The sequence below is a fragment of the Oncorhynchus masou genome, chromosome 17 (genome assembly GCF_036934945.1).
Source record: "Oncorhynchus masou masou isolate Uvic2021 chromosome 17, UVic_Omas_1.1, whole genome shotgun sequence".
Taxonomy (NCBI): Eukaryota; Metazoa; Chordata; class Actinopteri; order Salmoniformes; family Salmonidae; genus Oncorhynchus; species Oncorhynchus masou.
Genome location: NC_088228.1, coordinates 37,401,801 through 37,423,349, shown reverse-complemented (window position 1 = coordinate 37,423,349; position 21,549 = coordinate 37,401,801). Strand labels below are relative to the sequence as shown.

Genomic DNA, 21,549 nt, shown 5'->3' with positions numbered 1-21,549 from the left:
TAATCTTTGCAGCCCATTAATATGAAGCAGGCAGAATTTAGTCCGGCTGAGCTTGCCGTTAATGAGTGCAGTTATCTCAGTGATCCGTCTGCACTGTGATTCTCTCACACACACGGCTCTCGCACTGATGGCTTGATGAGACTTAATTAAAGTCTGCAGATTAAAGCTCAGCTCCACAGGCCCATTGAGGAGTGCTAGCTCGTCTCCCAGTCCCCATTCAGTCCTCATTCAGTCCGCATCAGTCTTCCTCTAACCAGTACATGCTACCTCACTGCCACTGAGGTTAGGGCCCAGACAGAGAGATAGACAGACACAGGAAATTGCTTTATCAGCAACGTGAGTATGTAACAATCAACCACAAGAAGTGACTAGGGATCTTGTTCATTATCCCCGGGGTGTAGTGAGTGTGTTGGAGGTGGTTCAGTGAAATGTTGTTCATGGGATAAGTAACAAAACCTCACCCGAGACCTATATACAGACCTGTGTTAGCTCCCAGAGAAAATGCCTGCAGGTTTTAACTTAGTGGGCTAATACAGTCTTCAGGTGCATAGACAACCCGGTCTAATAACCAGCCAGATACAGGATCATCACAGATACAGGGTGAGTCATGGGAGTACAAACCACTATAAGGTTATAAGGTCACGGACAGACCATTTTAGTTAAGCCCCTGAATGACACAGTCATAAATACTATGGTCGTAAATTGATGCAGCTTCTAACATCCAACGGATGAGAACCAATAGGTTCATATGATTTCACAGTCACCATATCAGAGCAATTCACTACATTCAGATGTTGCTTGGAGCACGAAAACCCTATTCCATTTCCGTCACAAACATTCTTCAGAAAATTGTACTTTGCTTCCCTCTAGCGGCTCGAGCAATCAACGGCAGGCAGATTGTTCTGGGAGAGCGGTCAGATTGTGCTTGCTTTTTTATGCATGAGTAATGCTGGCAGTGACAGCCAAGACTTTAGTCAAGGACGCGGCCCTGATGCATATTTATTATAGTAAAATAGAGAAAGAGGAGAGAGAGAGAGAGCAACTCAGGTACACACTGGAGCGCATTCTTGGGCGTGGGACAAGAGGAGGGGATGAGGAGGGGGCGTGCTAAAGGTTTTTCTTTTGGTGCACGAGAAAAGCCTCTTATACATAACACTCCCAGAAGCAGGTGTAGGGCAGGCCACCTAGACACATGCGTTGCATTGTTCTTAAATTAAAATCTACACATCGAGACCAAGGGGCTTCCGGAGGAATTAATTGCACCGGATAATGGTTTCGCAATGTTAATTGACATTAGATGCGCTTCTTTTGTTCGCCCGCATCTATACTTCCCGGTTGTGATTGTCGAGACTCACTAGTTAGGTGCGATCGCAAATGACTTGACATAGATAGCGGTGGTCGCAGGTAAACACTTTCTTTCTGACAAATAGAGGAAGAATTGAACACGATGACTGACCAGGTAAGGTGACATACCTTTTTTTTTTTTTTTTCTAGCATCACCTCGCTGTTTACGTGTGCCAAACGTTTTCTTTAAGTTCAGTAGGCTATATTGAATTATTACACACAATTGCGGTTTAGGCTACACATCCTCTTTAGTGGAACGACTCAAGAAAAGAGCCTCGCAATAAGTAGGCTAGCATTCTAGAAGCACGCGGACACTTATGTTCACAACTCACTCTATCCCCCTCGTCTGTCGCCTTCAAAAGATGCGGACACTCAGTTGTGAAATGTACAGTATGTAGGACCTACATCAATTGAGTCTTTTTTTTCTCTCTTTTAGAATAAATTAATCCTAATTAATGTTATTATGCTGCAGTATAATTACTCTAAATGTGGAATTCCAACACTGCAATTGAAATGTGAACACCGGTGGGTGAAATCATAATAGTGGGCCTAATGTATTGCACTTTAGGGGAAACACCATAGTAGCCTAGAAGCAAGAATCGGCTAATTGACGTTTTACAGTGATGATATTAATATAGAAATATAGCAACACCGCATTGCCTTTACTGTACTGTAATATGTTATTGCCTCGTTTTCAGTGTTTTACTGTTTACCCTAGTTATCACCTGTCAGTCAGTCGGGGTGAGATGAACTGATGACATGCTCCCCCCACCCTTGTCACAGAATCTTCTGTCTTTCTTTATCCCTCCCCTGCGTCTCCTTGACCATGATTAATTAATTAGACCCTCTCAATTAGTCTAATTGGTTATGTGGCTGAGTCCAGCAGTGTACACTCTCTCTCTCTCTCCCTCCCTGTGTGTCACTGAGAGGAGTGGAGCTTCTAGCTCAGCCACAGGCACACCTGCTCCTGGCTGGTTGCTGGTTCACAGCGTGAGGGATCCACCTAGACTAATTGCTGTATTAATATTGATGGAGGTCATCTGACTGACCTGGTGCTCCATACACACAGAACGCTCGCAGCAATGCTTTTGTTTAAGGCGGACTGTTGGCAGTGTTATCCTAAGCGGCCCTTAGTGTTGTTGAAATCAGAGGACAGTGAAGTGTGTGTGTGTGTGTGTTTGCACATGCACACACAAAGGTTTACGTAGGCTTAGGCGTTTACTGTTTACATACATAGAGCCCACACAGGATGCACAGTTTACTGTGTGTGTGTGTGTGTGTGTGTGTGTGTGTGTGTGTGTACATGCAAGGATGGGAGGGAGGAGGGGTCATGGACATTCATGTTTTGACCTACTTTCTGCTAATGCATCCCAGAGTCCCATCAGTCACTAAGCTGTGCAGCAGGGTTTCCTAGCACTACACAGCTGATTCAAATAATTAAAGGTGGGTTGTTTGGATCAGCAGTGAAGTCATAGGGTATGGAGTTTGGGAAGTCCTGCCGTACAGTACCACCCCTTTTACATAGTATATTAACTCTCTCTCTCTCTCTCTCTCGGTCTCTTGCTTCATCTCTCTCTCTCCCTCTCTCACACACACTCGCTCACTCTTCCTCTCTCTTCCCATTCTTGTCTCCGTAGTAGAAGGCCTGCTGTGTCCACTCTTTGTGTAACACTTCCTCTCCTGTGTTAACATGCTCTCCTCTCCATTCTTACGAGGGCCATGTCCATTGGGCTGTGGACTCACTACCATTCTCGTCTCTCTCAGTACAGTATGTTTCTCACCGCCGCTCCCCCTCTGAGAAGAGGCAGCACACCTCTACCAATCAAGCACCAGCTGAGGCGGGAGGAGGCCGTATCAGAGGACCATGACTGGATACCAGGGATTGACGAGCCGGCCACGCTGCCAATCAGTGACGCCCTTTGCCGGGATGAATCATTTAGTCAGGCGTCGGAGGGGTGTCATGGGAGTGCTATAAGGATCGTACTACTTGGGCAGAATGGGGTTGGAAAATCGGCACTCTCTCTGGCCCTGGCTGGACTGTCAGACAGCTCACTGTCTGTGGACTCTGAAACAGCCTGTGGTAAAGTTATTCTGTGTGTGTGTGTGTGTTGTGCGTGCTTGCGCGTTGGAGTGTGCACATGGTGTCTACTTTATGTCAATGACCTAATATCAGCTGCCACAAAAGAGCAACACCAATCTGAGTCATGATATTGAAAGTTACTTTCCCCATTTACTTTGAGTACACTCAAGGCTGAGCGATAGCGAGACCCGCCGACATTCGCCAGCACTGTGTGTCATTGTGCCGTCTTGAAGGCCAGGGTAATAATAACACCAGTCTTGGGCCAAATACTCAATCAATCAATGCCCCAGGAAAGTGATGGGGAGCTCTGTAGGAGCAGACATGTCATGAAGAGGCAGTCCACACAGGATGTAGATCCTAGGCTGCTTGGAGAATCGACTTGTTTTCAAGTGTAACCTCAATGTTTTATGTGGGGGCACCCTTGTGTATTCTACAATAACCTTGTCCCAGATCTGGGACAACTCCTCAGGCTGTCATTGTGTAATAATACCAGGTATGGGCCCAGGTTAACTGGACCAGTCCAAATGGGCTGAATGACTTCCCTGTACTGTGTATTCACCTCAAAGCATTTATGAGCTTGTGTTTTGAGTGTCACTATGTTGACGTGTGTGTTTGTGACAAGCACGTCTGTTTCCAGGAGAATGCTACGAGCGCACGGTGTCAGTTGACGATGAGCAGAGTTCAGTCATCATTTATGACAACTGGAAACAGGTGAGCTATTTATGGCACGCGCCACTGACATTCTATTCATGTGTAATGTGTTGTGCCACCTCTCTATACTCTCTTGTCTTGGTCTGTCTCGTTCTCTCTGAATGCAATTCCCTCTGCCTGTATTCCTGTTCATGCTGCTGCATTTGAAATGGAAATGTGTTTCAAAATAAATAAATAAATTGGATCTCTAAAATGTCAGGAAGCGTGCGTAGGGTTGCAGAATTCCGGGAACTTTTAAATAAAAATCCTTGGGCTTCCAGAAATGCTGGTTGGAGGGTACCGGATTACCAATTGATTCCCTCCTCATTCTGGAAATCATCCAGACGGAATTTCGGGGAAACCAGGGAATTTGTTGAACGTTTAAAGACTTGTTCAACCCTACCTGTGTGTGGCCACCTCGAGGCAGTGGCAGACCGGCTTTTATATTACTCCCTTTTATTGAAAAAAAAATTAGAAATGGTAACTTACAAAAATTGAAATTGCTTTCATTTGCTGCAGATATTTGTAGGGCGGTTGTTCCAGTTCTTCTCTTCATTACATATTACAAACAGCATGAATGCGTACCATCCCCTCTATAGGCAGAATTTGAATGCGCTTTTAATGAGACGTTTTGTCGTATTCAGTGAATTATAATGAGGCTAGAGGAGCATCTGTTGTGTGGTGTGTGTCACTATGATAAAGTACACTGTAATAGTTTAATATTAACCATGTGATGGCCTTCTGTGATGATGGTGCAGACAGTGCAGTGCTATGTGTACGGCCACGTGACCTCGGGCTCAATTCAATCCGTATCGTGGAAGTTCAGCACTGTAGCACGATTGGAATTTTAAAGGTGATTTCGGATTGAGTCGTCATATGTAGCGTCTACCGCGAATGCAGTCTCTGCGAACCGCGGGAACGTTGCCTTTTTAAATTTCAATTGAGCTATAGCACTGAACTTCTGCGATACGGATTGAATCGAGCCCCGAGTCTGTCTCTCTACCAGAAGTCCAGAGCCCTATGGTTTGAGGAGATAGCGATGTTACTTTCGTCACCTCGGGAGAGCAGGTCTCGCTCAGGGCTCATTTATCCTGAAGGAAGTTGTCTGAGTCATGAGTTGAGCACCAATAAAATCAGATTCCCTCCCCCTCGCAAAGATTGCGCCATCTTCCCCTTCCTTTGAGGAAGACGAGCGATTCCATATTTTATTCATCAAACACTTTTTACGTAGGTATTTGAACCACACTTATTTGAACCACACTTATAAAAACAATCACATTACACATTTAGTAAAGACAGAATGCATTTGAAATGTCGCGCACAGTAAAACTTTTGTATGACTTAATACAATTATTGTATCGATGGGAAGAAAGGGAGGTAAAGGTGCATTGATAAACACACAAGACGGCATTAACCTTTTACTGCAGTGGGCTAAATCAGGGTCACACAGAGTGATTCTTGGTAAGTCTTATAAAATCTACTTTGAAACGAAAGTATACACCACACTCACATGGTTATGGGCTTTAAAATAAGAAACCTGTACCATGTCACATCTAGAGTTGAAATATTACATTTTGAGTTTGCATCTCAATATGACACGTTGTAACCAAACTGTTTGACATAGAAACACTAGATTTTATTAACTATGCAATTATGAAAAATATTCAATACATTCCACCCATGAGGCCACTAGATAGCGCTTTTGGTCATTGACTGCAGGAAAGGGGTCTACCAATAAGTAATAAAATAAAGCCCTTAAAGTTTGTTTCACACACTAGCCTGCTGAATATGCAAGATCATTTTTCTTTCATTTCGATTTTGGCACAAATTCAAATGTGGCACTGACTCGCCCATGGATTGAAGGTTCAGCATTGTCTCAATGAAGAGTTTGGCGTTCGACTGGCCACGTGTGACATGCACACGCAGCTACAAGCGATCGGTGGATGAGCAATATCCACCATCGTAATATGGATGAAGCCTTAGCTGGAATGTGAAGCTAACTGAAGCTGGCTACCTTTTACAAAAACCCTCGGTAGATCTAGCTTGCATTGTAGGTTACCCCTCAGGAGTCCTCCTTGGTTTACCGAGTCTGAATTATTTAAACCTAGCTCAGGGGAACTCCATTTAAAGGCCTTTCTCTGTCTTTCACTTCTTTAACTGTCTGATCTCCCTTTCTCCGGTACCTCTCTCTTTCTCCTCACTATCTCTTCCCAAGTTGACCTCATTTCCTACAGCTGTGTCATCGTCTCAAAATCCATCTCCCCCTCTCCTCTCTTTCGTGTTCTCCCTGTCATACTCAGAACTGACCCCTTTTTTTTGTTTTGTTTTTTTTGTTCAAGTTAACTCTCCCTGAAAGTCAATTACATGTGTTATTCTCTGCGTGCTCATGCAAGCGCTGGTATTAAGCCATGGCAACATAAGCAGGCCGGCGGGATTTGGAGCCGCTCCAGCCCAGCAGCGGCAGAGAGCGAGAGGGGGCTGGACCAGCTCCCTCTCCCCCAACACACATGCACGCGCACACACACACACACACACACACATGCGCACTGTCACTCAAACACGCCCACCCACACCCTCCTTTCACTGCTTATGCCTGCGCCACGACACGCTGCCCATCAAATCAAATGACCCTTGACACTGACAGGAGCAGCAGAGTAGAGCAGTGTGTATGTGTGTGCAATGACCCCGGAGGATTTTGACTAGTTCCCGAGTCCCTAGCTAGTCCCCTATTCCATGAGTGCCCCACACTCCCCGGGTTACCATGGTGACCAGTGGACTGAACAAATCCCGCCCCCCTCATGGGTCAAATCATGTAGAAGCATTGGGCTACAAAGCTTCTTGCCCCCCGGGGGAAAACACTGGTTTTATTCTAGCTTCATGTACAGTACCTCTTCATAACCCTGCTAATTATAGTTGGGTGTTTTTATCAGATTAAAAAAATAATCAACAAATCGATAACTGCTGTGTCTGGTTCCTTGATTCCCAGCTGATTCACATCAGCTGCTACTCAAGTTGAAGCTTCCATGTCAAAGCAACCGAGTCTCACACTAGGCAGCCCTCACAGCCATCCAGCCACATCACCATAGAAGATTTCACTGAGTACACACATACACAGCGGCTCTCCGAGTTTCTCTTCAGCTAGCCATGGGACTTGGAGTGCTCTTGACGTCAGGCAGAGAATGGCTTAAATAAGTCATCCAGCTTCCTAAAATAGCCAGTGCATGCTCGGCTGTGGCCTGACAGGCCGAGGATTTCCTCTGTACATGTTACATTTACTGTACCATGCGTCATTTTCTGTGTACACCACAGCCAATCAGCATCTATCATGGTCAATGGGAGGAGCCAAGGTGTTTTGATGGCTGTGGGTTGACTCTCTAGGTACTTCCTCTCTCTAATAACAGGCTAGTTTCACCTGTATTCGCCACCAGGATTTCTCCATGCTGGAGGTCTGAGCCAGCTGTGAGTGAATGGATCTCAGCGTGGAGCCATTAATTACTACACAAGTCAGCCTCTCAAAATACACTGTCTGTCTGCTGGAGGTGTCCATAATTATTTAATAACTATTAAATAGTTATACTAGAAGGTCAGTTGTAGTAAGCCAGTATTTACGCTACATTACCAAAAGTATGTGGACACCTGCAAGTCGAACATTTCATTCCAAAATCATGGGCATTAATATGGGGTTGTCGTCCCCCCCCCCCCCCCCCCCTCTTTAATGCTATAACAGCCTCCACTCTTCTGGGAAGATTTTCCACTAGATGTTGAATTGTTGCTGCAGGGACTTGCACGAGCATCAGCCACGAGCATTAGTGAGGTCGGGCGCTGATGTTGGGACAATTAGGCCTGGCTCGCAGTCGGCGTTCCAATTCATCCCAAAGGTGTTTTGATGGGGTTGAGGTCAGAGCTCTGTGCAGGCCAGTCAAGTTCTTCCACACCGATCTCAACAAACCATTTCTGTTTGGACCTAGCTTTGTGCACGGGGGCGTTGTCCTGCTGAAACAGGAAAGGAAGTTGGAAGCACAGAATTGTCCACAATGTTGTTGTATGCTGTAGTGTTAAGATTTCCCTACATTGGAACTAAGGGGCCTAGCCCGAACCATGAAAAACATCCCCAGACCATTATTCCTCTTCCACCAAACTTTACAGTTGGCATTATGCATTGGGTCAGGTAGCATTCTACTGGCATCCTCCAAAACCAGATGGTGAAGCGTGATTCATCCCTCCAGAGAACGCATTTCCACTGCTCCAGAGTCCAATGGTGGCGAGCTTTACACCACTCCAGCCGATGCTTCGCATTGTGCATGATGATATTAGGCTTGTGTGCGGCTGCTTGGCCATGGAAACCCATTTCATGAAGCTCCTGACAAACATTTATTGTGCTGACGTTGCTTCCAGAGGCAGTTTGGAGCTCGGTCGTGAGTGTTGCAACCAATGACATGTGTATAGGGTTCAGCACTCGGCGGTCCCATCCCGTTCTGTGAGCTTGTGTGGCCTACCTCTTCATGGCTGCGACGTTGTTGCTCCTAGACGTGTCCACTTCACTATCGCAGCACTTACAGTTGACTGAGAGGTCAGTGTACAGGTATTTGTGTGGAGATATTTGTCTTTACAGTGATGTGTGTTTTTTTTAGACTGCACTGTTGTGTAGTTATGTTGACCGGTCATTCTGTTGTTCTTTGTGTGTAGACTGGTTGTTGTGGCTGGTCATTCTGCATTTGTTTGTGTAGAGAAGTCAGTCTGCATCGCTGTGTATATTTATCAGTCTCTTGTTGTGCGTATTTGTGTAGTGAAAGATGTGTTGTGTATTTGTGAAGGGAGGTGGCAGTTCTGCGGTGTTGTGTAACACGGTCAGTTTGTGGCGTTGTATATTTGTTTATGCAGAGCAGTCTTGTGTGTCTGTATAGTGCGGTCAGTATCTATTGTTGTGTGTCTATTCTACGTGTGTGTGTGTGTGTGTGTGTGTGTACGGCCGGAGCTAGCCTCTATAATGTCAGCCGGGAGGGGTGTGGTGCCTCGATGCAGCCCCAAGAAACCAACCCAGCACTCAGCACCACTAAAGAGTTACATCCAATTATCAGATTTTGACTCCTCAACCAGAGGAAGGTCTCTGGGCCAATCTATCTCTGCTCCTCTCTCTCTCCCGCTCCATTCATCTTTCTCTTGACCTATTTTATTCTGACTATCTGGACCCTGGACTGATTTATTTTTTTTCCTCTTGTTTAAAGAACGACTGAACTTTCTAATTTGGCCTCGTTTCCAAGCTTGGTCATTAACAAATGCTAGCGGCCATAACTGAAGCCAGAGAGGAGGCGACGCGAGCGGGTTTACTCCGCCAAAAATCCTGTTGAGCAGATCATGAATTATTAAGCAAGTGAGGAGTTTTTTGTATGGGCGGCAATGAGCGGCTTACGTCAGGCTTATTTGATCTAATAGAGTTTTCATAATGCTGAGGTTGTTACAGGGGTATTGACATAAGTGTGATGCACATGTCATCCCGGCAACCTTGAGGAAAAAACACTTTGATAGTTGCCACTGTTGAAATTCGAGAAGGTCTATTCATATTCATGAGGCATAGCATCTCACTCTCCGTTGAATGCAGGCGGTTGATGTCAACACCCCCCTCGTCAGAAATTCAAAAAAGTATTCAAATAATTAGATGTGTCAACCAATCCAAAGAGAGGAATAGGCGGGAGCTTGAGAAGCATCTAGTCATTATATCCAGTATCACTGCTGAAGCCAAACGAGTTGTCTTACGGGTGTTGTTTGATGTGGGTGTTTTCTTGGGTGTGTCGTTGCCATTTTAAATCACAACAAACAAGGACAGTAGTGAGTACAGTGAGCTAAGGTAATCCAAGATGGCTTTGTTATGGAGAGAACAAAGTTTTGAAGTTGAGGACCTTTCCCCTCCTTACTATCTCGCCATCTCAAGATGGTCAGCTACATTTGAATCATTTTGCGGACGCTCTTATCCTGAGCGATTTATAGGAGCAATTTAGGATTAAGTGCCTTACTCAAGGGCACATCGACAGTATTTTGACCTAGTTGGCTCAGGGATTGAAGCCTTCGGTTACTGGCCCAACGCTCTTAACCGCTCATCTACCTGCCGACCCTAATTCAGTTCTATGTGTAGGCTAAGGCCTGCGCTGACTTGGTGTTTAGCCAAGCTGACGGCAGCTAGCTAGCATAGCTTGATGATCGCTGCAGGGTCAAAAGCTTCAGGTTCAAGTTCCTGCACATCACTGAGGACCTGAAATGGTCTCGCCACACTGACATTGTGGTGAAGAAGGTGCAACAGCGCCTCTACAACCTCAGGCGACTAAATAAGTTGGTCATGTCCCCTAAGACCCTCTGCAGACGCACCAATGAGAGCATTCTGTTGGGCTGCATCACCGCCTGCTATGGCAACCGCTCCCACCCTCAACCGCATGGCTCTCCAGAACCCAACGCCTCATGGCTCTCCAGAGGCCCAACGCCTCACCGGGCCCACGCTGCCTTCCTCGCAGGACATCTACGACAGCACCCGGTTTCAAAAAGGCCATGAAGATCATCAAGGACATCCGTCACCCGAGCCACGGACTGTTCACTTGGCTATCATCTGACAGGCCGAGACCGTGCAGATGCATCAAAGCCAAGAAAGAGAGACTAAAAAACAGCTTCTATTATCAGACTGTTGAACAGCCATCACTAGCCGTCTACCAAGTGATGCACACTCGCTCACAAAAAATGCACACACAAGCTTTCACACACACCTCATACTCATGAACACACACAGATGCACGCGCGCACACACAAACACACTCAGCCAATGCTGCTGTCCCATGCTATAGAGACATTGAACCACTGGTCGCTTCCCGTTTCACACTGTATTTAAATACTGTATCCCCGACCATGGCTTATTCTAATATTTCTACCACTGTACATTGTATTTTTGTTACACTGTTTATGCACGCAGCATATGTCAACTCGGCAAAAAAAGAAACGTCCATTTTTCAGGACCCTGTCTTTCAAAGATAATTCGTAAAAATCCAAATAACTTCACAGATCTTCATTGTAAAGGGTTTAAACACTGTTTCACATGCTTGTTCAATGAACCGTAAACAATTAATGAACATGCACCTGTGGAACTGTCATTAAGACACTAACAGCTTACAGACGGTAGGCAATTAAGGTCACAGTTATGAAAACTTAGGACACTAAAGGGGCCTTTCTACTGACTCTGAAAAACGCCAAAATAAATATGCCCAGGGTAGCTGCTCATCTGCATGAACGTGCCTTAGGCCTGCTGCTAGAAGGCATGAGGACTGCAGATGTGGCCAAGGCAATAAATTGCAATGTCCGTACTGTGAGACACCTAAGATAGCGTTACAGGGACACAGGACGGACAGCTGATTGACCTCAAAGTAGCAGACCACGTGTAACAACACCTGCACAGGATCGGTACAGCCGAACATCACACCTGCGGGACAGGTACAGGATGGCAACAACTGCCCGACACCAGGAACACACAATCCCTCCATCGGTGCTCAGACTGTCCGCAATAGGCTGAGAGAGGCTGGACTGAGGGCTTGTAGGCCTGTTGTAATGCAGGACCTCCTCAGACATCACCGGCAACAACGTCGCCTATGGGCACAAACCCACCGTCGTTGGACCAGTGAAGAGCAAAAAGTGCTCTTCACTGACGAGTCGCGAATTTGTCTCACCAGGGGTGATGGTCGGATTCGCGTTTATCGTCGAAGGAATGAGCGTTGCACCGAGGCCTGTTCTCTGGAGCGGGATCAATTTGGAGATGGGGGGGTGGGGGGTGCATCGTGGTCTGGGGCGGTGTGTCACGGCATCATCAAACTGAGCTCGTCATTACAGGCAATCGCAATGCTGTGTGTTACAGGGAAGACATCCTCCTCCCTCATGTGGTACCCTTCCTGCAGGCTCATCCAGACTTGACCCTCCAGCCTGACAATGCCACCAGCCATACTGCTCGTTCTGTGCGTGATTTCCTGCAAGACAGGAATGTCAGTGTTCTGCCATGGCCAGCGAAGAGCCCGGATCTCAATCCCATTGAGAACGTCTGGGACCTGTTGGATCAGAGGGTGAGGGCCGTCCCCCCCAGAAATGTTGGGGAACTTGCAGGTGCCTTGGTGGAGGAGTGGGATAAAATCTCACAGCAAGAACTGGGGAAATATGGTGCAGTCGATGAGGAGGAGATGCACTGCAGTACTTATTGCAGCTGGTGGCCAGACTGTTACTTTTGATTTTGACCCCCCCCCCCTTTGTTCAGGGACACATTATTACATTTCTGTTAGTCACATGTCTGTGGAACTTCAGTTTATGTCTCAGTTGTTGAATCTTACGTTCATACAAATATTTCCGCACGTCAAGTTTGCTGAAAATAAACGCAGTTGACAGTGAGAGGATGTTTTTTTCCGAGTTTATTTATATACTGGATTCTTGACATAGCTCTCTCCTAATATAACTACTGCCGTACATACCATTGTTAGTTTATCTTGTGTAAATCCCCCTGGTGTACATATGTATAGATTGCATCTTGATACTGCTGCTGATTCGTTCCTGCCATTCTTGATTTCTTGCCTTTTTTTTTCTTTGTAATTTTCTTTACATTTGAATTGTTGTTAGGAGCACGTAACATAAGCATCTCACTGCACCACTTTAACACCTGCTAAACTGTGTACGGGACCAACACACTTTGATTTGTAAAGACATGTTACCATGGAAACGATATCAACTGCCTGTTGAATGCCCGGTCTTGAGTCAGCGCAGCTGTCCAGCAACAAAATATGCTAGAACTGGCTAGTTTGGTCTCGAGACTTGACTTCATGACCAAAACTATCCTATATACACTTTGTAGTAAAAAGTTTGCACTACAATAAATGTTTCTGACACATCCATGCCACAGACAATTTTCAAATGGAGAAGTTTGTTTTCAGGGGCAGTTTCTCTTTTAATCCCAGTCCCTGTTTGTGTTCCAGGAAAGGGTGGGGGTGTGATTGTGTGTTTTTAGATGTTATGATGTGAGATTTCTGAACTGATTTCCAAGTTCACGCTGTAAGCTGCTTTACTTTGAGCTCTGATAACTCATCTGGTTTCTCGTAAAGAAGTGGCTTTAGGGCAAATAGATTTATAGTGCTTGCTAGAGAGTTTAACACAGGACACAGGAGGAGAATACAGGCGATGACACTGTCTGGGAGGCATTATAAAGGGATTATATTATACATGTCAGGTTGCTGTTGATGGCTTTTACTCAGGAGTTGAATCATATATGGTGATGTATGCTAAGTGACAAGTTAACTGACTCTCACAAGCTCGCCTAATGTGTGTGTGTGTGTGTGTGTGTGTGTGTGTGTGTGTGAGAGAGGGGGGAAGGCTGCATGCCCTGACAGATGGCCTGGGCCACAGCAGTGAAATGGAACAGAGGAGCTGACTGACTAAAGGAGGACAAACGCAGTGTCGAGTTAGCAAGCATCCCTCTGATGGAAAGCCCTTTTACGTTGTCACAGTTACCCTGGAGAGCTCTCCGTCATGACGCCGCCAATCGATCTGCGACGTGGCCGTGTTTCTCTTCGCTGCTAACAAAGATTAGTGTGTGTGTGTGTGTGTGTGTGTCTCCCTACACAAAGCCTGGTAGTTCTGCTCCCCCTCCTCGTCCCCCCGCTCCCAGCCCAGAAGGTGACAGGTGGCCAGGCTCACTTCCGCGCCGCTAGCTCCCCTCTCCTCCAGAGAGAGATGGAGTGGGTTCCGGAGACCATGGATTTCCTGCTGTGGGGGTGCAATCCTCTTTGGCTTGTGGGAGCTGTGAATTTTTCAGGCGGAGACTCTCTCTCGAGGGCTGAAATTCATCTTCAGGGTCGTGTGGATGTAGGGCACACAGACAGAAACAGACACAGGCAGACATGGCTGGCTATGGTGGGTTAGGAGGGGGGGGGGGCAGCTCTTTTCCGGTTTGCCTGAATGAATCTGAGGCCTGTCCTTCAGAGTCAAAGCGTACTATAAAGGCCACGACTAGAGGGAGGGAGACATTAATGGAAGCCCAGTGAAACAGTGTTTCACTGCGAAAAGGGTCAGAAGCCAGTTCACAAGGGCACCATGTGTTTTGGATTTGGGACAAAGCCCCTGTCAGTCCACTCAGCAGAGTGCGTAAATACAAAAATGCACATCCGACAGCGACGAAGTGTGTATCATTGTCATTTTAATGTCTCTCTCTCTGTGTGTGTGTGTGTTTTGGTGTTTGTAGGACCTGTCCACGCTGCAGTGTGAGGTGGTTGTCCTGGTGTTCTCTGTGACAGACAGGAGAAGTTTCCACCGCACCGCCCAGCTCCGCCTCATCCTCAGGGAGTCGCTGCCCCACACTCCCATCATCCTCGTGGGCAACAAGAGTGACCTCGTCCGCTCTCGGGAGATCAGCACAGAGGGTAGGGAGAACGCCCTCATTATACTGTAAAAACACACTCCATTACCACTTGAGCGCTCCAGAATGTTTTATAATGTATCTCCTATCAATCTACTGGTCACTCCTTTCCACCTTGAACCACCATTCTCATGTGATCGCTTACAGTGCATAGAGATAATGCAGTATTGCATAAAAATGAATGCAGTACATACTTAGTCGATGCAATGAACACCCCCCCCTTTCCCAACCATTTTCATGTTTAAACCGGCAGAGCCTCACAACATTCAGCACAGCATGGCTCCCTCCCTTTCCTTTGAATATTGGTGTCTGCTTTCTACCCTTGTCCTCCGTCTGTCTTTCGTCATGGCCCACCTAATCTGTGCCTCTGTGTTATGCCATTTGTCACCTATAACTGTATTTCCATTTGAGAGACAGTTTCTGCGATCACCAAAAATCAATGGCTGCTGTGAGGAGCAATATGGGAAGAGAAATGTTTCCCATTGCCACCTCCTTATGGGAGAAAAATGGACCCATGTAATTGTTACCGAATGAAACCATAAGCACCAGTTTGGCACGGTGATACACTGCGAAATGGCTTCCAGTGGATTGAAAAGCACACATTCTCTAGGGCCAAGGAATTATGTTGGCTACCTTTAAAAAAAAATAATAATAATATTTTTATACTTTTTTTAATATATATTTTTTAAAGTTTCAGTGGACCATTGTTCCATTCTGACACAAAGCTGATTCTGGAACCACATGAATCTAGTCTAGTGGAAATGCCTATGTCTATATCTCTGTAACCTCGTCCGTAATTACAATGCAAAACTCATCGTCACACAGCCTACAGTAAGCAACAGAAAATAGGACACCAACCCCCAGTTGTTGTTTTCCTTCTATTATTATCCCATCATACCTGTTCACAATTAAAGCAGTGACCTCTAACTACTTTTATAAACTGGGTGGTTCAAGCCCGAATGCTGATTGGCCCACAGCCATGGTATATCGGACCGTATTCAACGGGTATGACAAAACATTTTTATTTTTACTGCTCTAATTACGTTGGTAACCAGTATTTATAACCGCAATAAGACACCTCGGGGGTTTGTGCGATATGGCCAATATGCCACGGCTCAGGGCGGTTCCGACGCACAACGCAACGCCTGGACACAGCCCTTAGCCGTGGTTTATTGGCCCTATCGCACACCCCCCTCGGGCCTTATTGCTTAAGTATATGTGTTTATGGACACGTCGCTCTCCCTCCTATCTCATCCCCTGCAGGGTTACATCAGCTGTGTGCCTCGCCTCCTGTTCTGTGTTGTTTTTGGAGGCTTCCCCCACTTTATTTGTATGATCTCTCTAGCGCACAGGGCTATCACTATCTTAACGTGTGTGTGTGTGTGCTTTTCATGTGTACCTCTGCCAGCACACACGGGCACCCACGCACGCACACACAGACTCGCACTTAAAAGTACCAGCTGGCAACCACATTCTCACACCTCTCCCTGCTCTCTGTGTGGTGTGGGTGACACTGCTTGTGCCGTGTGGAAAGCTGTGATAAGGGGGATGAACCGAGAGGAGAGAAGCCTGGGACGTCCATGCTACAAGGGCTGGTGCAGGAGTATGTGAATAAAAGTGATTGAGTGGGTGTGGGACCTATTGTTTTGGGTGAAATCTTTTTTATTTATTTTAATTTTAGTATAGGTTGTCTAGCCCACCATAAGACATGGAAGTGTGTGTGTGTCTGTAATTGTGCATGAACTCATGCTCAGTCATGGGTTCGGCATGCAGTCAGCGAGATAGACAGAGATAAAGAGAGAGGGGGGGGGAAAGGAGAGAGGAGGGTTGTTCTTAGGATACTGCTCCTTACCCATGTGCTCAGCATGTTCCCCATCTGAGAGAACTTCAAAAATGATGTGGTCATTGAGATGCAAATGCTACATCTCTTACCTCTGCATTCTGAGTCCTGATTCCCTGACTGATATTTAAGCCTGAGTAAGGAAGTGAATTTGCCTGGCTGGTGGACAACTCAACATTCATATTGTGCTTGAGATTGTAGGTCCTAAAATGTATTGATGGAATTATAGTGACATTTCTTTCTCTCTCCTCACAGTATACATTGTTTTTCATTCATCTTCTCAGCGAGGGTGAAGCTGTACCGTCTTTGTTTACACAATGTTGTTGCTTTGATATCTGCCCGAGCTGCTCTTTGCATGTCGTCGCTGACTGATGACAACCTTGTCTCCAAAACAGAACATTTTCAGGAAATGTAATAAAATTACCATATTTTTTTTTTCCATTAACAAACCATTATGAAACCTCGGAAGCTATTTTAAATACATGTTATTGGTCCTCAAGTCAATAAATGTCAGACCAAAAAAAGAAAATTGGCTAAAAGAAATTGAGTTGCGACGTTTTCATCGTACAGCGACTGTGTGCTGTCTATTCTTACCCTTCTTCTTTGAGTGCAGGGACAATCTTTCCCTCTCATCCCCTCCTTCCCCTCTCCTCTCCTCCCTGCACCTCTCTCCCCCTCTCTCGCTCGCCTTACCTTGTCACATCCCTGCTCTCGGAGTCTGCTGTTGGAGTGCTGTGAGGGACACAGAAGCCCTGCTGAGTCATAGAACAGTGGCCAACCCTCACATGTCCACGTCAGCCAGAGCCAGCCACTGCCACACTATGTTCTCATGTTGCTCTCATCTCATTGTGGCTCATCCCTGCCTCAGCTCAGCTCCATTCAAATCAATGTTATTTTCATTTCACTCTTATCAGGTTGAGACGCCAGTCAATCAGTTATATGTAGTAGATAGTAGGATAAGCCCAGCTGATTTGATCCTTTCCACTAAACATGGCTTATCATGGTATCTCTTCTCTACATCCCCACCCCTCTATCTCTCCCTGTTCCAGAGGCCCACTCCAGTGCCATGATGTATGAATGCCAGTATCTGGAGCTGTCTGCCTCCCTGGACCACGGCACCACCGAGCTGCTGGAGGGAGCGGTGAGGGCTGCCAGGGGTGACTGCGTGGGGCCGGGCTGGACGGAGGGGGACCCTGGGGCGGGGCGCAGGGAGAGCCTGACCAGCAAGGCCAAGCGCTTCCTGGCTGGCCTGGTGCCGCGGTCCTACGGCCGAGGAGACCGGGACAGGGGTCAGTACAGGGAGATGAGCAGACACCGGGGCAGCAAGATCCTCCGACAGAAATCGCGCTCCTGCCATGATCTCAGTGCAATGTGACACATCAGACAGACCGAGAGAGGAGGTGAGGTGTGTGAAAAGGGGAGGAGGAAAACAGAGGATGGGAGATGAGTTATGGAGGGAAAAACTGGGACGGGGATGGTGAGAAGTGTAGCAATGGAGAGGGAGGGGCCGTTAGAAATGAAGCAGTACCTTAGGGAACGAGAGAGCGAGAGGTGAAGTCATTAGAATAGCAGGATGAGATGAATACTAGTCGACTCATTATGCAATGTAGAGGGGGGAAAAAACAGTCATATTGGAGAAAGAATCAAGTAAGAAAAAGGGGATTGGAAAATGATTGTGCAAGATGGAAAATAATGAGTGTCAAATAAACACACACACACACACACGGCACGCACTGTCTAATTACGTAGACTGATAGAGATCTAACGTAGACCTAGGGCTGTATTCAATCTGGATCACCGGAACGTTCCAGATTGCGCGCTAGAAAATTTATTGGTCGTTTCCAATGAAGCCGACATATGCAGCGTTGACTGAATACGCGATACGGATTGAATAGAGACCCTTATATAGTCCCTGTTTTAAAAGCATGCTGTTACACTGTGAATAGAGTTGCAGAGAGGACTTGCCCCGTAGGCTCTATTATTATTATAATGTCTTGTATTCCCTTATTGGCTGGTAGCTACGGCATACAACCCCCCTCCCCTGCGATCGCCAATGCAAGGCCCTTTATAAAAGCCTCATCCGTGCACTTTTTATACTGTGGGTTTTCATGTCGCTGCATAATCCCTTTAAATCAGGTATAGATTTGGGATGCATTTTCTTTTTCTACCGCGACCCCACAGAGACGAGAACATGGTTGGAGCGGGTCATATTACAGTAGCTATTCTGAAAGTAAATGTAGACTCAGGTCTTGCGGTTATATGAAATCTGGCCACCTACTCACCTTTACACTGACTCCATGGTAAACATCCCTGCACTCAGTTATGATCCTATAATAGGGCCTGGAGTTTTTCCTCACCCGGAAAAACTCCAGGCCCTACCTATATATGCAGCTACTGCAGAGCCTAGCGATAAGTAAATAGCTCTAAATGAAAAGAAGCAATAGTTGTAACTAGGGCCCAGAGTTTTTCCTGTTCACATGACTTGAAGACCTAATCAGGGAAAACTCTGGTTCCTATGTGTAGACACAGACTGGCAGAACCCACTCAACTAACTACTGGCTGAGTCAGAGCACGTTGGGTTGCTACAGGAAGATCGACGAAGATGAGGGTTGAGGAGATGACGAGAGACTCAACTACCTGTGGCTGTTTCAAGTTAGATTGTTTTTTTGTGTGTTTTTTTTTTACCTGCTGAAATTGTATACACACACTACATACATACATACATACATACATACATACATACATACATATAGGACATTTGCATATACGGATAACTACCAAAATAAAGGAAACACCAACACTATAGTGTCTTAATAGGGCATTGGGCCACCACGAGCCGCCAGAACAGCGTAAATGGACTCTACTGGAGGGATGTGACACCCTTCTTCTACGAGAAATTCCATAATTTGGTGTTTTGTTGCTGGTGGTGGAAAATGCTGTATCACTGAGCTGCTCTAGCCATGGGAGCCAAAATATGGTCATGTATAAAAATGTGCATTTTTATACTAGCCCAATGTTGTAGTCGAGTCACTAAACCTCGGGAGGTCGAGTCTCGAGTCCCTATGGCTGAATTCGAGTCCAAGTCACCAATGGTCGAGTTTCGTCCAATTTATAATAGGTCTTATTATGCAATTGTTTCTGGTCACCACCAGATGGCAGTATATTGTCACTCCCTCATGTGGAAACCCAACTAATTTACTATTCATCACTACCTCACAAGTTCTACTCAATACCTGTGTTTCACTACTTATTTACTATATAAATGAATGGTAAGTCAGGCTCTCAACTACTTGTTTGTTATCGACCCACTGACATTTGTGTAGTTTTTATTTATTTATTGCAGAGTGAAAACTAAAGGGAGACTGGCTATGGGATGCAGGGGGGAAAGTGAGAGGGTAGAGCAAGATGACAAATTCAAAGACGGCCTACTTTTCTATAGTCTAGGAGAGCGACAAATAGCTAGACTGTTGTTTTACTATTAAACTCAATACTATTGTTTTTAATTTGGTAAAGCAGACAAAGCTAAATGGTAGGCTGGTGGTTACAGGGAAGCAAGAGACACTTGCGCGATGTGTAGCCTATGATCGGAGCCGTAGTGGAGCCTGACTGCCCACAAATATTGCTTGCTCCCCCGCAGCTCACAAGCTGATGTAGGCTGCATGTGCCAGGTGTGGCATGTCCTTCCCACTGCTAGAGAGCAGAGTCCTTGCTGCTCTGCACACCGAGTGCCACTTATATTCTGTGTCTCATAGTAGCCTATCCAGTCCAAGTGCAACGTTACAAGAAGGCGAGTCCGAGTCAACAATGGCATCCTGGTCTCAGATCATTTTGTATTATTCTATATGTAAATCCGAGACTCCCCATTTAGTGTGATATGTTACGTTTTGTATGGTATGTGTTCATTTTTGAATGACCATCCAATTCATATGATATGTTATGAATTCCAATTTGTTGTGGCTAATGTTAGGTTAAAGAGTTAAAGTTATGGGAAGGGTTAGTTAACATGCAAAGTAGCAAGTAGTTAAAGTTGTTAAAATGCTAAAGTTGTCCATGATGAGATTCGAACACGCAATCTTTGAATTTCCAGACTTTTGCATTATGCACCCACCCATCCACCCCAACCAATCACCATCCTTTCATTTTTGCCTTAAGTAACCTTCTGTCTTATGTAGCCATACCTAACATATCATACTAATTTGAGTGTCTCAAATTTACATTTACTTTGTTACGTCTAGTCTTTGAGACCAGGCTGCCAATGGTCAAGAAGTTGAGTCCTTGTCCGAGTCACCAGTGGTCGAGTCCAAGTTGAGGCACAAGTCATGAAAACGGACTCGAACTACAACACTGACCCTAAGCATGATGGGGGATATTAATTGCATTATTAACTCAGGTACCACACTTGTGTGGAAGCACCTGATTTCAATATACTTTGTATCCCTCATTTGCGTAAGTGTTTCCTTTTATCTTGGCAGTTACCTGTACATGAACTACCATAGAACAGAGCATTACCGTGGGGGCTGGCCACACAGGCAAACACAACCATAAGCGTTCTGGAAACGTTGCTTGGATGTCTTGTCCGCGTGTGGCAACTACATTGACATACATTAGATACACATGCTCACTCATTTGTCACTGTCTATTATTACACACATGTCTTTCGAAAGATAATAAATTCATTTTGTTTGACGTCCTTGATGAGTGTTATATGTTCTTGTCTCATTTGTTTCACACACTAGTGTTAAACTAACACAGGGATGGGCAACTTTGATTGGGGTGGGGGCCACGACAAATATGAACTCATCTTGCGGGGCCACAGTGGCTCTACTTAACTCTCTTACTGTAACTAAATGCATTATACCAGTAGCCAGATATAGTCTTTTGGAGACCCTAAGCGAGACTTGGTTGGTTCCCCCCTATACCTCGCTGGCAAAACATTTTTACTGGCCCCCGTCTTGAAGGCGGAGAATGAATGTCTACACATTTGCCATGGGGCTTTGAGGAAATGTTGCATCTTTAAAGCAATTTTTTTGTATTCTATACATTTTGCCATATGGTGGCGATTATTTTCTCTCAATTTTATTCCAAATAACATGCAATTCTACTAAATCTGCCATGGGGCAGACAAGTATTAACATTGTACAGCAAATTGTCTGCAATTTTATCAATTTTTGCCAT

At 45.7% G+C, this 21,549-nt stretch overlaps 1 protein-coding gene across 1 annotated transcript; it reads left to right on the top strand.

Moving 5' to 3' along the window:
* The first annotated feature begins 1,100 nt into the window (after nt 1-1,100).
* On the top strand, nt 1,101-21,064 carry LOC135558978 (GTP-binding protein REM 2-like). The gene is made up of 6 exons (XM_064993249.1): nt 1,101-1,459; nt 3,109-3,424; nt 4,062-4,135; nt 14,361-14,538; nt 17,424-17,774; nt 18,898-21,064. The coding sequence occupies exons 1-5, from the start codon at nt 1,448-1,450 to the stop codon at nt 17,747-17,749; spliced, it is 906 nt and encodes a 301-aa protein (XP_064849321.1). The 5' UTR covers nt 1,101-1,447; the 3' UTR covers nt 17,750-17,774; nt 18,898-21,064.
* The last annotated feature ends 485 nt before the right edge of the window (nt 21,065-21,549 follow it).